Source organism: Tympanuchus pallidicinctus, unplaced genomic scaffold (genome assembly GCF_026119805.1).
Source record: "Tympanuchus pallidicinctus isolate F22 unplaced genomic scaffold, pur_lepc_1.0 scaffold1, whole genome shotgun sequence".
Classification (NCBI taxonomy): domain Eukaryota; kingdom Metazoa; phylum Chordata; class Aves; order Galliformes; family Phasianidae; genus Tympanuchus; species Tympanuchus pallidicinctus.
This window is the reverse complement of record NW_026294618.1, coordinates 29,855,207-29,870,467: the sequence shown is the minus strand read 5'-3', so window position 1 is coordinate 29,870,467 and position 15,261 is coordinate 29,855,207. Positions and strand designations below refer to the sequence as shown.

At 41.7% G+C, this 15,261-nt stretch overlaps 2 protein-coding genes across 2 annotated transcripts in view; both read left to right on the top strand.

Annotated features, from left to right (window-relative positions):
- Nucleotides 1-2,410: 2,410 nt before the first annotated feature.
- On the top strand, nucleotides 2,411-5,295 carry LOC128078682 (cytochrome c oxidase subunit 7A2, mitochondrial). Its single transcript, XM_052679116.1, has 4 exons — nucleotides 2,411-2,535; nucleotides 2,875-2,964; nucleotides 4,267-4,351; nucleotides 5,079-5,295. Exons 1-4 carry the CDS (start codon nucleotides 2,518-2,520, stop codon nucleotides 5,135-5,137), a joined length of 252 nt encoding a protein of 83 aa, XP_052535076.1. The 5' UTR covers nucleotides 2,411-2,517; the 3' UTR covers nucleotides 5,138-5,295.
- Nucleotides 5,296-11,887: 6,592 nt separating this feature from the next.
- COL12A1 (collagen type XII alpha 1 chain) overlaps nucleotides 11,888-15,261 on the top strand; it is a 104,821-nt gene continuing 101,447 nt past the window's right edge. Inside the window, exon 1 of the mRNA XM_052678833.1 lies at nucleotides 11,888-11,911. The gene's annotated coding sequence lies outside the window, so the exon portion shown is untranslated. The remainder of the gene's footprint in view (nucleotides 11,912-15,261) is intronic.

Sequence of the window (15,261 nt, the reverse complement as noted above, 5' to 3'; positions counted from 1 at the left end):
GCTACTCTTATTCTAGCTCTCTTTTTAGCGATGTGGTCAATTTGTGGACTCCTAAGATAGAAGGTGTGGTTTTATCTCTTCCTCAGATTGGCAGAAGCACTTTCATAACAATACCATGCACTGTAGCTCACAGAATACGATCCAATTAGCATAGTACCTCTTATGCCTTAAATGGGCAGCTCTGACAATTTTGATTTAAACTGACTGTGATCATAAGCCTGATAAGAATTCATATCCTTATATGACCTGAGTCACAAATAAGAAACTCCCTTCTGCTCAACCAGCACTTGAATGATAGTAATGATGTCTGTTGCTTGAGTTTATGCTGATTTCTGCTGTTTGAAATAATTGTTCTCATTTTATGTTGGAAATAAGTAAGCAGAAATAAAAGAAGCGAACTTAAACTAGAGTTGCATGCAAGGCTAACCGATGGTGCTTGGATGTCACAAAATAAAATGGTGAGATATTTTAAGTAATGTTAGAGGGCCAGGAGGATGATTTATGATCTCATTAGTTCTGTTGGGAAAATATGAAAGGCTGAGACATAATATTCTTGGAAGAAATGAAAATATGATTGTTTCTAGGCGTACATCCAGAGTTAAGTAGTTAAATGAGTATCTGCTTCACAGCAGATGCTTATAAACATTGGAACAAATCCTTGTTCAGCTTCATAGGGGGAATGATCAAAGAAAGATATGGAACTCCCAATGCGAGCTACTGTATGAAGCTTCTGTTTTGGGGGAAAGTTCCAGCTTCTTACTGCAATCAGGCAGATTCTGTTTAGCTGGAAGTGATGTTATTCAGAGCCATGTCTAATCCTGACTGCTCTCTCTTCAAGCTGCTGACTCTGGTGATGAAAGCAAACTGTGTGGCAGAATCCCAGAAGGCAGCTGCCTGTCTGTCTATGCAGTGCCTACAGCAGTATTCTTCCCAAAGAAGATGTGAAGTTGAAGTAAGAATGAGGGACCTACTGCGTGGCAGTCCGTAAATATCCCAAGCCCTGAAGCAGTGCTTATGCTGGGTAATACTCAGTTATTTTGATGAAATTTTAGTGTATTCTACAACTGAGAATAACTTAGAGAATGATTCTAGTTTTGTGTTTTCTCTCATCGTGAACAATCTGGCTTTTAACTGGGCACATCAATTAGTTTATATGCAAGAAAAAATTATGCAGCAGGCAAGCAAGCCTGTAGGAGAAGCTTAAATATTGTGTTGTCCACCTATCCTACTGCCCCAGGGCTTTCCACTATGACAGATAGGCCAGAAGTGAACTCAGATGTTTGTGCATCTTTTTAAACCCTGCTAAAAAAAGATCAAACTACTAATCAGAAATAGGTGAACAGCCCTGTTCAGGCTGGCTTTGACAAAACATCTTAACGAGTTCTGATGACCAAATTCATTATTCTTCAATACACTATATATTAAAATTAATCTGTCAGAGAAAATGGGTCTGACTTTGCATCTAGTGAAATGCCTTTGCTCTGTGGCTGCAAGATGTCATTTCTCTTCCCTCAACCTGTTTCTTCATGAAACAGTGAATGTTGAAGGCAGCCCTTCTGCTTGCGCCAAGCAACCTCCTGTAGCTTTAGTCCCACCAAGCTTTAAGTGTGAACTTCAGGCAATAGCTCTGAAGCTCATGTTCCGACTTACAGGAAATAGTTCACATAGCAAAAATGAAGCAACATTTATTTTGCCACAGATGATGATTCTTTTATTAATACTGGTTAAGTAATGCATCCAAATTCTTCCTTTGTTGCAATGCATCATTTTTCTCTATGGCTGTGCTTTATGATTGATATTTTTAATATTGCACTCAGTGGAGGCTATGGATAAATACCTTTCCATTTTTGCATTTTTTGATAGCGCCTTTCTGATAGGCAGCTCATGGCACGGGGAAGTGCTGTGCTTTGGGAAATAGCTTGTTATTTCTGTACTAGCCGAACGCTGGTTTTGTGTCTTTGACGTAGATTATTCATCCTCAACTCTGGGACCAGCACAAGCACTTTAAAATGACAGCCCTAGAGTGCCCTGCAACTGCAGGGAGCCAGAAAGTGGCGTTGTGGCAGCGCTGTGCTGCAGGGTCAGGCACAGAAAGGATACGAAGCACGCACGGGCAGGATCTGCAGTGCAGAAACCGGAGGCTCATGGAACACCTTCCTAAACGGTGAAAAGATTCCTCCTTCAGATTCAAAGGGGTTCCACACAGTTCTGGTATTACTTCTACGTCTGCAATTACACACTGTGAATCACTTAACTGACTTCTGAGTTCTGCTCGCAGGTACTCAGTACCCTCGCTTACTGATGAAGCCGGGGGCAGGTGCGTGACTACGCTTTGTACCTCCTCCGCCACAGCCGGGGCTGCCGCCCTTATCCCCGCCCCCTCAGGACTGACCCCCACAACCCCGGCGCTGGCGGCCGCCATTTTCTCGCCGCCTGCCGCTGCGGGGCGGTGCTTCGTGCCGCTTCCGCTTCCGCTGCCCTTGCTGCCGGCAGGAGGTGAAGGGACCAAGAGGCGCGATGTGGCGGAAGCTGCTGGTGAGGGGCCCGGTCCCACGGGCCGGACTGAGGGGCAGCAAAGGCAGCGAGGCCCGGGGGATGGAGGGGGTCGCCCTGCTTTGTGCGGAGCCGAGCTGAGAGCCGGCGCTGGGGCTGTGGGCGGGGGGCCCTGAGCACCTGTGCGTTCCCGCTGCAGACAGGTCCTGGGTAGGGCACGGCACGACGTCTGCAGGCAGGGAGGCTCCCGAGATGGCTTAGGTGAAGCCAATGGCTCTTCCTCCTTCCATCTTAATCTTAAAAGGAAATGGCTTCTGTACCGCTGTGGATATAACTAAAAGATTCCACTGTTTCTAAAATACCGTTTTTTCTTTATTTTAGAGTATTCGCCAGGTTTCCCAGAGGACCATAAGCACTGCTTCGCGCAGGCCACTGGAGAACAGAGTTCCTGAGAAGCAGAAGCTCTTCCAGGTATTGAAATAACTCTGACGATACGGTGATGAGGTTTTAGCAGATTTAGAGTTGGAAGGGACCTCTGGAGGCCATCCAGTCCAACTGCCCTGCAGTGAACAGGGGCACCACAGCTACATTGGGTTGTCCAGGGTCTGATGCAGCCTTGCCTTGAAAGTCTACAGGTATGGGGGCATCAACCACATCACTAGGCAACCTATGCCAGTGCCTCACCATCCTCACTGTAACAGATTTTTTCTTATGTCTAACCTAAACGTACCCTCTTTAAGATCAAAACCATTTCCCCTTGTGCTGTCACCACAGGCTTTGCTTAGGCTCTCCTTCTTTCCTGTAGCTTCCCTTTAGATACTGGAAGGAGATACTGAATACATCTCTTCTGATTACTATGCCACCTAGTGAGGAGTAGTGGTTCTGCAGTTGCCAAAGCAGTGGGTACTTAAGAGCATGCTCCCAGCTATGTGCCTCAACTTGGAGCAGTAATTTCTTACTGAGGGTAGGTGAGACTAGGCATAGCAATCTGAAAGGGGAAAAGTGTTAATAGGTTAACTGTGCAGTAGTTTTTGTGTCTTATTGCTTTCCTTTCTGCTGAAAGAGATCAGTCTTGCTGGAACACTACATGAGGAGCACAGTGCTCACTGAATGCTATGGGATGTGGGATATTGGTAAGGAGGGTGGTCGGAGATTCTGTTTCTGCTGACAGATGATCAATCTCTATGTATTATATAGTTGGCCAAATACTGTTTCTTCCTCGAATTCCTCTCTTGTGTGAAGCAGAGTTAAGCTGGGCAGGGCTGCCTGTCAGCAGCTAGGGGCAGGTTTGAACTCCAAAGCAGCATAAACTTGACAGCAAGCATAAAGATCCTGTGGATCCAGTGTTCAGGGAGCGTCAGTTCAGGTGGAGCAAAACAGTCTCCTGTTTAAGAACAAGTAATGGTAGAGAGAGGCTGCTTCTATTCCCTGTAGTAGAGTTTGAATGTGTTGGAGACTTATGGGAAGTTTCTAGGGATGGTAATCACTTACTGTGGGCCTGAGGGAGCTGGCAGATAGTGCCAGCAGTGTTCAGGCGTGTACCAGTTGCTGTTTTAGAAATGAAGATGCATGCTGTTACTACACTTTGATAGTAGGTGTTCACTTGGTACCAGAGCAAAAAATCTTGAAACACAAAGCTTAAAGCACAAAGTCTTCTGGAAGTACTGAAGATAGTTTGGGGAAATAAATCTTCCAAGTAGTTCCAGTTATGTTAACCTAATGTTATAGGAACTGCATTTCAATAATTTATTTTTGTCTTTTTGTTTCCATTAGGAGGATAATGGCCTCCCCGTGTATCTTAAAGGTGGGATCATGGATGGTCTGTTGTACAGAGTCACCATGGGTTTGACAGTTTTTGGTAAGGCTCCTACTAAAACATTTGTGCTTTAGTACACTTTCCAACCTGCTAAGATTAAAATACTTTTTCTGGTACGATCTCCAGCATGACTGACACAGTACTATGTACTAGATACTCCTTTAGAATCCATGTAAAGGTGTTAGACAAAGCTAAAATAACTCATAAAGCTTATTTTGAAAGGGAATAAAATGTAGTTATAACACATGCACACCCTAGTTTTCTTTTTGGCTTGACTCTTTAATGCTGGGTGTTACCGGAGTTACTGAGGTTTCACATGATGTAAAAATTACTGTACTATATCAAAAATTTATGGTATTGCCTTTATTTAGCCTCGTTGCTATTTGTTTACATGGTTCTCTAATACCCTCTAACTTAACTGTGTTGTTCTAGAGGATTTTCTGTTCAGTTATCATAACAGTGAGTAACCAGTACTTTATTGTCATCTGTGCAAGTTCTGCAAACCTCCTTCTCCCACTTTTTTTCTGTACTTTTTTTCTTTAAAATTTTTTTTTGCAGACTGTGGAGAGCTTTTTATGATTTTTTTTTTTTATTGTTTGTTTCTATAAAATACAAATTGCAAAAAAAAAATAATTGTTGAGGTATGGTTATGGAAATATGCTGTGTCTGAGCTGCAATTGCTTATTGTTAGTGTTCTGGGAAAGGAAAGCTCACTCGTAAGAAGCTCTATTTACCATTCTGAAAATACTTCTTTGTTTCTATTTTTCAGGAACTGGCTATGTTCTTTATGAACTGCTGATGGCTTCAATGCCCAAGAAGCAGAAATGACTCCAAAATGCCCTAGTGACTATCATCTCTTCGTCCAATTCCACATGACCATGATGGCAGCTTATAGTTACTATAAGCATCTGGCTTAATGCTTGAAATCCTAATTTAACTGTAACACGTTAACTGCAATCAATAAAGCAGTTTTTATGTTGCTTTGAGGTTGTTTGGGCTATATTATATGCTCTCCATTAGAGTGGATTTTACTTTTGGTGTGTGTACAGTGAGTTATAAATGTGCTGATCTCTTAACTGTATGAATGTTTGTTTGTTTTCCGATGTGGTTTATGTTGGCACTTCAAAGATGAGTTGAATATCCTGAACCCTTTCAAGAAAGTGATACCTCCTCTTTGTTACAGAAATTTTGTCTTGCTTTAGCTGAGCAAATTTATCTTGAACTAAATAATCAGAATTAGACAAAGTCACAAAACCTACATGGAAGTGAATGAGAATTTGGTAATTCTGCGTTGTTGCTGTCAGGCCCAGTTGTTGGAAGATCACCTGAGGTTACCTGATAATGTAATGGACTTAGGAACAACTTGTATCTGAAGTAGATAATGCTGTTACTGAGAATGTCTGCCATTTAAAAGCTGCCTTTGGGAACTATGTTGGTGGATGACATGAGAATCATTTAACTCAAGCTCCCCTTGTGCCTCTTACTGGGCCAATTATAGCAGTTGTTGAGGTAGCACATTTCTGAGAAACTGTTAGCTATGCATTATAAAACCAGTTAGGTTTTATGTTCCTAAACGCAATTTGGGCCTTTTCAGTCTTGCTGTCAAGTCAGTTCCTGGGGCTCATCGTGTGGTTCAACTTGTTTTACTTCAGACAGTGCTGAAGTAGCGTTCAGAAGCATTTTCAGCTCCCACGCTCAAAGATGGAAATGAGATGTGGGGTCATATCCTAGAAGGGTGTATTTTGGAAACACCATTCTCATATGTGGGATATTCCCACTGTGCAATTCCATATGTGGAAAGTTTTCTAATAGTCCTGGGAGGTGAGAGGCATGTGCTGGGGTGGGATCTCACAATTCCCATCAGTCTCTCCCTCTGTTACCGACATCGACAGTAACAAAACAGTCCTCTGTTTCCCTTTATGTCCTTGTTAGTCTGGTGTTGATTGCGTAACAAATAGAACTTCTAAAAAAAAAAAAAAGAATTCATCAAAATAATCCATTGTTTCTCCTCTTAAGGACACAGTGGGTTTTTCAAAATGTGGCAATGAATGCAGAAATCTAACTTCCTATTACAGTGCTATTTTAAGCCTTTTTTGGATTATGTTGGTTTAAAATTTTTCATTGCTATTCCAAAGAACCAGAATATGATTGTTAAACTTGAGACAAGTGGGAAGGGAAGGGCCAGCATAGAATAGATTGGGAATTAGGAAAATGTTCTTCACTGGAGTGTGGTGGGCAAAGCCCTGAGCTGTCAGAGTTCAAGGGGAGTTTGGACAATGTTCTCATACACAGGGTGTGAATTGGGGTGGTGCTGTGTGGAGCCGGGAGCTAGACTTGGTGATGTAGGTCCCTTCTGTCTGTGGATATTCTGTGCTTCTATGCACTGTTATTATTGAGTGTGATATTATGTGGTATGGAGTATCACTTTGGTCCATGTGGGTCAGCTGTTCTGGCAGGAGTAGAGGGGGCATTGTCCCAAAGAGGTTTTGGGGGGAGTTGGAGAGAGTGTTGAAGCTCACCAATGTTCAGCAATAGTCAAAACGCTGCTGTGATGATTCTAGCTCCTGTAAACAGTGCTGTGGGCATCAGCAGCTGAGGGGCCCATGCAGCAGCACCAAGCGAGCAGCAGAAGGACCTTCATGCTAAAATGTTGTCTGACCTTACAAGTAGAGCCTGGTAGCATTACTTCAACAAAATCAGAAACCCTCTACTGACAAAAGGCTGTTTTGGAAGGGTGGCCCCATGTCTCCACAGAATGCCTGGGGCATTGGGAGCAGCTGCAGGGCGCAGCCCTGCCTTCCTTAGGGCTAAACTTAATGGAACATGGTCAGAATTATCTGAGGACCTTTTGGATCCCTGTGGGTTTTTTATGAGTAGAAGAAATTAAAATGAGTAGCTTGTACTGTTCCACACTAACTTGAAAAACGATAAATTAAAAAAAAAGTTAGTAATAAGTCACAGCTTGCTAAACACTAAACGCCCTCAAATTATGTACTTTTCTTGCCTGTTTCTATTACCATCATGTTTAATTATTACCCTTCCACCAATTCGTTCTGGAGCTAAATATTACACTGATGTACAATATTGCTACATTACTGCAGTCCTGTTTTTGATCTGTGTATGCAGTATTTTCTCTTTTCTGAAGAGAACCTCTGGTTCATGTGAACTTTATATTTTTACTTTAACAGTTAGTTAGATATGGTGATTTTTGTGATGTTGTGCACCAGGGGAAGGAAAAGCCTCTTGGAGCCAAGGGTGTGGGAATGCTGTCATGGCCTTTGCTGGGCTGGATTGTTCTAAGTACCATCCCAACATTTTCAGTGAGTACCCCATCTCTGCTACTTCCCTTGCCACCCTATTGTTCATTATTTAGCCTGTTAAATTTACAAGCTTTTAAAGTTAACAGAGAAAGGTTACTAGTGTGCCAGTTTTGAATGAATTAAAAGCAATGTTCGTGCCATTGCAAGAGTAGTGGTAATTTGAATAACAATCAGACAGATGCAACAAATAACAATTAAATCAAAGATAATGTTTTTCTAGGTTAAACATCCCTTTCTGAGACTCCAAGTGTACACACCATGTTTTTCTTTCTCCTTTGGGAAGGTGGCTCAGAGCTATCTTCTCTTAGACCTGGGCCATGGGCTACCTTTTCCTGGCTACTGAATAGATGCACAGGTCCAGGTAGCCCATCACACACACACATTTCCCCAGCAGAAGTCTAATATGCAATATTGCAGCTTCCTAAAAGAAAGCATGAAACAATTTCACAAACTCTCAGAAGTAAAATGAAAATACGAAAGAGATTTCTAAGTATATGGTATTATCTGTACTTGTTTTTCCCCCAAATTTCAGAGTGAAAATACCAGTGTTGTTCACCTTGGGTATCACTGCTCTGAACAAGGAAAAGGCTGAGTTTATTTTAGTATCCGTTGTGTTCAGCTATCCTTCCTTTTTCTCCCATTTTTTCCAATTTTGTTATATATGTAGGAGCTGGAGGTTTATCTTCATAACTACTACTATGAGTCAGATCTTCAAAGGCACACAAAATCAAATCTGATCCGCCTGACTTGACCTCAAGTGAGGTGTGTATGTGATGAGTAAGTCAGAACCAACATATCTTTCGTGCACGTACTTGTGAAATTGTTTTTTTCTAAAAGGAAATTTCTTTTAATAATAACTACTTTTTGTTCTAGCTTGTCTGAGTCTTTACACTTTTTTTTTTCTTCTTTTTTTTCCCCCCAAGAATTCAGCCAAAGCTGCTGTAAAAATAATGGCTTGTCCAGAAATGCAATCTGAGCCAAGGGATCCTTTGGCTGTACTCTGCTGTTTGTATGAATACAAGTGTTCAAGACTTCAAGCTCAGCGGGCAGCACCAAAGAGCTGTGAGATGTGTTTTGGTACATTTCTCCACAGTTGTTCTTCTGGTCACAGATTTTCTCTAAGACTAACTGGTTACAGGCTTCCCTGACAAACTTGGTAAGCGAAAACCCACTGCTATCTGTTTTCTCCATAAGGTATATCATCCCCTAAATCTACTTGGCCAAGATTCCTGCTTGTTAGTGTTGTGGCAAGCTGAATTCACTTGAAGGGCATATGAAGGATTTCAGAGAAGTTTGTTACCCCACGTAGTGTCAACCCAGCTCTCCTGAGCTCAGCTCTGTGGGGAGTGCCACTGCCTGTGCACAGTGCACTCTGTTCATAAAATATCCCCTCCCACTGCTTGTAGCCTGCGGCCTCATAGAGAACACTCCTGAAGAGTGATGAGTCTGTCCTTTCCTGATATTTCCTTATTTGAGTTTCCAGGCCACCAATCTGAACTTTCAGAAAAGTGAAGAGATCTTTCCTCTCCTGACTGCTGCATGCAGTGCTTGTAATTGTCTTTCCTCACCCATCCTGGTGTTTCACTGTTACAACCAGTTTGCTCTTTTCTCTGGAGAAACCATCTGTTCCCTGTATTGTCAAGGCTTCGCTGGGTGCAAAAATGACAAGGGGCTTTCTGATGATGGCAGAAATAAACTGAAAAGGTTGGATCAGTGAAGATCAAATAACATGCAAGCTTCACATACAGCAGAACTTAGAAGATGCTGCAGTGGACAAAACAGGAGGCTTAGAGGTTTAGAATTACCTGAAATAAGGCTTTCTAAATTTAGTTGTTACATACCATAAATGAGATGACTAAAAATCGTGGTTTAACCTGGCAGTAAGCTGAACACCACATAACTGTTTGCTCACACCCTGCTCCCATAGGGATGGGGGAGAGAACTGGATAAAGGTGAAACATGTGAGTTGACAGTTTAATAGGACAGAAAAAAGAAGGTAAAATAATAATGATAAGCAATCACTTTAATCAATACTTGTTTGAATGGAGATGTAAAATAGGGGGGAGCAAGAGGATATGTTTAATAGCAAGATATCTTTATTATTAGAGCTGTGTTAAGGAATAAGTCCTCTTGAGCTCACCTGCAGACACAGCTCCCTGTGATTTCACCAGGAGCAGTAGAAGAACTGAAGGTATTCATCTGAAATGCTTTGCATATGCTTCAGCTGTCACAAAGATCCAGAGACAACTTGAACCGTCTCCTAATTTCTTTGGATTAAAATTTTTGTATGGCACTTCTCAGGGCTGAAAGAGGCATGTGGTTGTTTGTTCAGTGTTATCAACACCCAAAACAGCAACAAAAAAAGAAATAGTTGTAGATGACTGTCTTTCATTTTCCACAGAATTTTCCCGATTTTACCAAGAAAGCTAGGTTGCGCAGGAACTAAGTACGTGATCTGTCTGTAATTAACCAAATTAACTCTCTATGAAAATCTCCCAGTATCATTCTCATCAGTGTGATAGAAATGTTATACATAGCTATCTTGGGATGCTCTTTGGAAAAAAGAGGAGGGGGGAGACTCAATGCTGCTGGAGCTGATGAGGTACTGCTACTCCCAGTGCCCGTGAGCAGCTCTTGTTCCCAGTGGGATGCAAGGAGGAGGCTGGGGCTCCTGCAAGACCTTTAAATGTACCCTTTCATTACTTGAATTATCTGTGTTCACGTAGTATCAAAATGATTCCACAACGTTTCATCTCAACATGAGCATGCACTTACTCTGGATGACTAATGCCACAGGATCTGAAGTTTATAATGGAAAGGCTGACACGCACACATGCAATGTTATCTATCGTAACACTATGCAAAAAGGAATTATATGATTAAACACTTTAATGATCTCTACTGCCCAGTGGGGAGCTACAAGTCCCAAAGGAGTCAGGCCAACGGTGTTATCAAAGTTTATTCAGAGATCTCTTAGGAGCAGTAGAGCACATTTTGCTAAATATAATGTGTTGTGCTAATATGTGGAGCAACTGACTGGGGCCACTGTGTCATAGTGCTGGAGTGCAGTGTGTCGTGAGGTGGGTACACCTCCTTCCTTTGGCAGAGGTTTACAGAAACAGATGCCTAAAGTTAGACTCTTGTATTCAGGCTTTTACATAAATAGCCCTAGTTTTTAGAAGAGCAATACCAAGAATCCCTTATATTAAAATAATTTGAATAATAGAAACAATCTTGCAACAATAGCACTGATGGGTGTTATTTTGGGAACTAGTACTCAAACTACATTATCATGTTTCTGGGAAGAAATGAAAGGAATGACGACTTTTGGTTACCTCAGCAATTTCTAAAAGGAAGTCACAAAGACTTGGGAATAGTGCAAGAGGGACATCAACTGTATGACCAGGCAGTAAAAGTAGAGTTTGATATATTTTACAGTTGGACAGGAACTTCTGTCATAGACCTCACCTCAGTGTTACAGTCTGAGATCCAAAAGCAGAAGAGTTGGAACTAGAAATCACTTCAATTCGAGCAGCTCTCGATCAACATCACATCCAATCTGCTCAGGCACTGCTAATTTCCTTAACTTGGTCTTTATTAGCATTTGGAGGAATTTAGATGCTGGGGTCCTAAATGTGGATATCTTAATCCAGAACTGAATGCCACCTAAAGTGACTATGCAAGACAGAGCAATGGATGCAGCCAATGGACTTGAGAAGCAAAGCTGTGATGGTGAGACACACGCTGTGGAGTGCAACTTCTTGTCTCTTGGCAGCTTCTTGACCTCTCTTGGGGCCCCCTGCAGAGAGGGGTTTCTGCAGGTTTTATTAGAAGATGAGGTCCTAATTAAAAAAATCTTGTAATTGGTGCTGTTCTTAAATAGAGAAGATCGGAATGATGGAGTAAAGCCAAGTAGCATTTCAGAATGTGATTTGTGTCTGAAAAACTGTTTGTTTAAAAATACTGCGCATTTTATTTTGTTGTTGTTGTTGTTCTTTTTGTTTTTTGTAATTTTTAAAACAGAAAAAGATCCTGCAGCTAGCAGCAAGCACATTTCTGCAGACCAAGAATACACCATAACAGAAATCAGGCACGTTCAATAAAAGGGAGTGACTAACAGAGTAGTGAGGCCAGATGGAACACATCCAGGAGAGTGGAGGACAGGGCATATGAGAAGAGACATTTTAACAGCTTCCTGTGAAGTCTCTCTGCAAACAGTGGAGGTGTTGATACATGAGAGAGATGCTGAACTCCAACAGGTGAAACAGACTGCCAGCAAAGGGTGAGTAGCAGCTTTCAAGTATCCTTTAATAGCAGAAACCAAACCCAATTGTTGTCTGTTTACACAACAGAGTGCTTCTGATACTGAAGCACAGGGCAACATCTATTTATAATCCAAATAAATCTTATGTTCTGGTATTTGGAACTGTCAGCATTCAACATATTGGGAAGCAGCAGCCACAAAGCTGCATTAAAAAATAGCAATTTGAATCTGCATTGCTTTACTCAGTGCATTTTCCCCTTTAGTTTCTGTACAATTATGTCTTGTGCAGGAGAAGCAAATTTCTTTTTAAACATTAGCTCATATGGAGTTCACAGATATCCAGATGGGTTCTTCCTAAGCAGTGCTTTCAATGTCTGTGACCTAAGCTCTCGCTTGACCCTTCATTTATTCCACAAAAATTCAAAATTTCCATGCTCATCAACAGGAGTTTCCTGTGGCAGGTGACAGACACAGAAGAATCAGGGCCTAATGGATGAACCTGTAGCCTGGACTATCCAGCTGCCTGGGGTGCTCCCCGGCCATGTCCTGGCCTTAGTTTTGCCCCTCGTGAATATTCTTTTATTCTTTTGGATAGCAAAAAGCTGTGGTGAGTAACAAAACCTTCCAGCCTGGGTGCTGAGGCACTGGGACTGGGGTGGGAAGAAGAGGAGGTGATGACCATGGAGTGAACCTGCCCTTAAGTTTTGTAAAAAGCCGAAAGTCTACATGAAGACATGCTGGAACAGCAGAAGGTTTTTGGGCAAGACTGATGGGGTCTGTAGCTCTGGCAGTCATACACAGGAAGGAATGTGTCAGTCTACTTCTTCGCTCTCACCCTGAGTTTGCAGAGATGACATTTACACAAACCTTTTTTTTTTCATATTAAACCAAGACTATTTTTTGTTGGATCATCAGAAAATATAGATTTCTCTGGTGTTAGGTTGAATTATTTTTCCTCCTAAATCATTTTTCTCTTCAATTAGCAGGTTTATACTCTGTCAGTGACTTATTTCTGATTGGTGTACTCATTGTCCAACTGTAGACAACATACAATTTACTTAATGCAGAGGATCATTTAGTGGGAACTCCTTACCTTTGTGGCTGTGACTGGAACACAGTAAGATGTAGTGTGACACCTGACATATATATTAAGGAAAATTGCAGTGGTTTCACAGGGGAGTGAAGATCAGGATCCTGTTGTGGACCAATGAATCAGCTTCTTTGAGATGAAGCATCTTGGTTTAGGGATGTTTTAATATGAAATGCATTTTGGTATATATAGAAAGGACTATACAATTATTGCATCTATTTTTTTAATTAATTTTAGTACTCAAGTTTTGATATTAAAAAAAATGACTGCCTACAGATTAGCTGGCTTTCATAATACTCCCAAATCACATCAAGAAGCCCCATTCCCTTCTATTTATACCTCTGCATTTGAATGATTTATTTGCTTTTCCAGTTCTGCTTATTTGGAGCCACAATCTTTCCTTCAGAGCATCACGTGATGGGAAAAAATCAGTTGCAGAAATTAAAGAAATAAACAGTCGCTGAGGAAAACACACCTGGCAAGGCAGAGAATAATTCCATAGCTGTGGCACTCCCCAGGGGCACTGCTTCAGTACATGGGCAAACTTCAGGCAGACCAAGTTTTCTCCCAACACTGTTTGTGTAAGAAGCCATTCCTCATTATGAGAGGTCAGATGAGGGCTGCTCTCTGAATACCGCTCTGAAGTGAAATTATCCCAATAAATAAACACCAGGCTGAGTTCCTCTCGTGCCACTGACTGGAAATCTCTCAGGGAAGGCTGGGCCTCTAGGAAGCTGGCTGCTGTATTTTTCCTTCAGAATCTGATGGATGCAGATATAATACTGTGCAATATTAACTTGATGGCTGGTTCAAGAAGGAATAAACAGTACACTGGAAAGTTCTACCTCTGTGTTGTAAGGAAAGAATGAGCCTTCTCAGTGACTGCATTACAGCAATGTCTGATTTCAATATGCTGTAGTGATGGATGCAGTGAGAGAGGCAGAGTACTGGTGGGACAGATGCAGGTAGGTGCTAGAGGGCACTGGTAGCAGCTAGGCCTGCAGGGCAGCACTGAATGCTGTGTCCATGCAGTGTTCAATATTCAAGGAGCAGACACCTTTCTGGACTCTTCCTCTGAGCAGTGCTTATATGGCTGTACATGTACGTAAGAATAAAGCTTCTATCACATTCATGCATAAGAGCAGCTTCAACTGTCAGGAAGCCACAAATTCCAAATCTAGTATGATATCCGCATGGAAAACGATATTCAAGGTCCTGAAATGCAGGACGTCCTGTTTTCTTTTGCCCTGGCAACACAGCCTGAGGAAACAAGGAGAGGTGCCAGAAGCACAGAGTAGCCCAGTTCAGTCTAGACCCCAAACCAGTCCAAATTTTCTAAGGAATTCCTGGATTCCTGCAAAATTGCAATTGCATAACCACAAAAGAGACAGGAAGCATTATTAAAAGTATAAATGCAAATTAAAGTCTCTATTTTTACACTGAGATTTGACCCAAAGTTTCATTTTACTCAGTTTAAATAGCAAACAAAATGATAGGGCTGGAGTGCATGGTCTTAATGTGTTTAACACTTGTCTAAGAAGCAAGCAGACAGGAGAGTGTTAGTAAATGTTTATGCATTTCAGACATGCCTTCTGCATCACATATTATGCACTCAGCCTATGAATGTACATAGCAACAGAGCTGATTAAAAACAACCATTTTGCCTTTTAATTGCTGTGATATATGGCAACACAAAACCAAAATGTAGTTGGTTAGTGTGTTTTGCATGTGAATGATCTGAGTGGGAACATGGTCAGTACTGCTGGAAAAAAAGCAATGGAAGAATGAAATCCTGCTGCCCTTGGAATCTATCAGTTATGTGCTCTTGCCTTGAGACTTATTTTGCTCCAAGAAGTGAAGCAAAGCTGCTCAGCTTGAGGAAAGGGGGAGAGTGCCCTCATCACACCTACATCACTCATCTATATGGTGTCAGTGCCTGCGTGGTCTGCTGATTCCAGCGCCTTCACTCACGTAACTCCAGGTGTAAAACCAGCAGCAAAGCATTTAGATATTTTAAAACAATTTCTCCAAGTGACTCAATTTTTTAATAGAATAATAAGTATCATGTTCCATTCCCATAATTTGCATTGATTGATTTCAACAATTAAATGTAATATCTTGGTCATCCAATGACAGAGAAACCCACAGCACATTGTGAAACTGTCTTGGTGCACAAGTGATAAAAGCACTTCTGCTTCAATTCATCTCCTGTGGAAGGACATTTCATTGTGACCATTCTCCTGGAAGTGCAGTTCCCATGAAATGCCACATTTACATT

What these genes read in the sequence shown, in the direction of transcription:
- LOC128078682 (XM_052679116.1), top strand. An exon ending in AGAAGCAGAAGCTCTTCCAG is followed by an intron (nt 2,965 to 4,266) that starts GTATTGAAATAA and finishes TGTTTCCATTAG; the next exon opens with GAGGATAATGGCCTCCCCGT. An exon ending in CATGGGTTTGACAGTTTTTG is followed by an intron (nt 4,352 to 5,078) that starts GTAAGGCTCCTA and finishes TCTATTTTTCAG; the next exon opens with GAACTGGCTATGTTCTTTAT.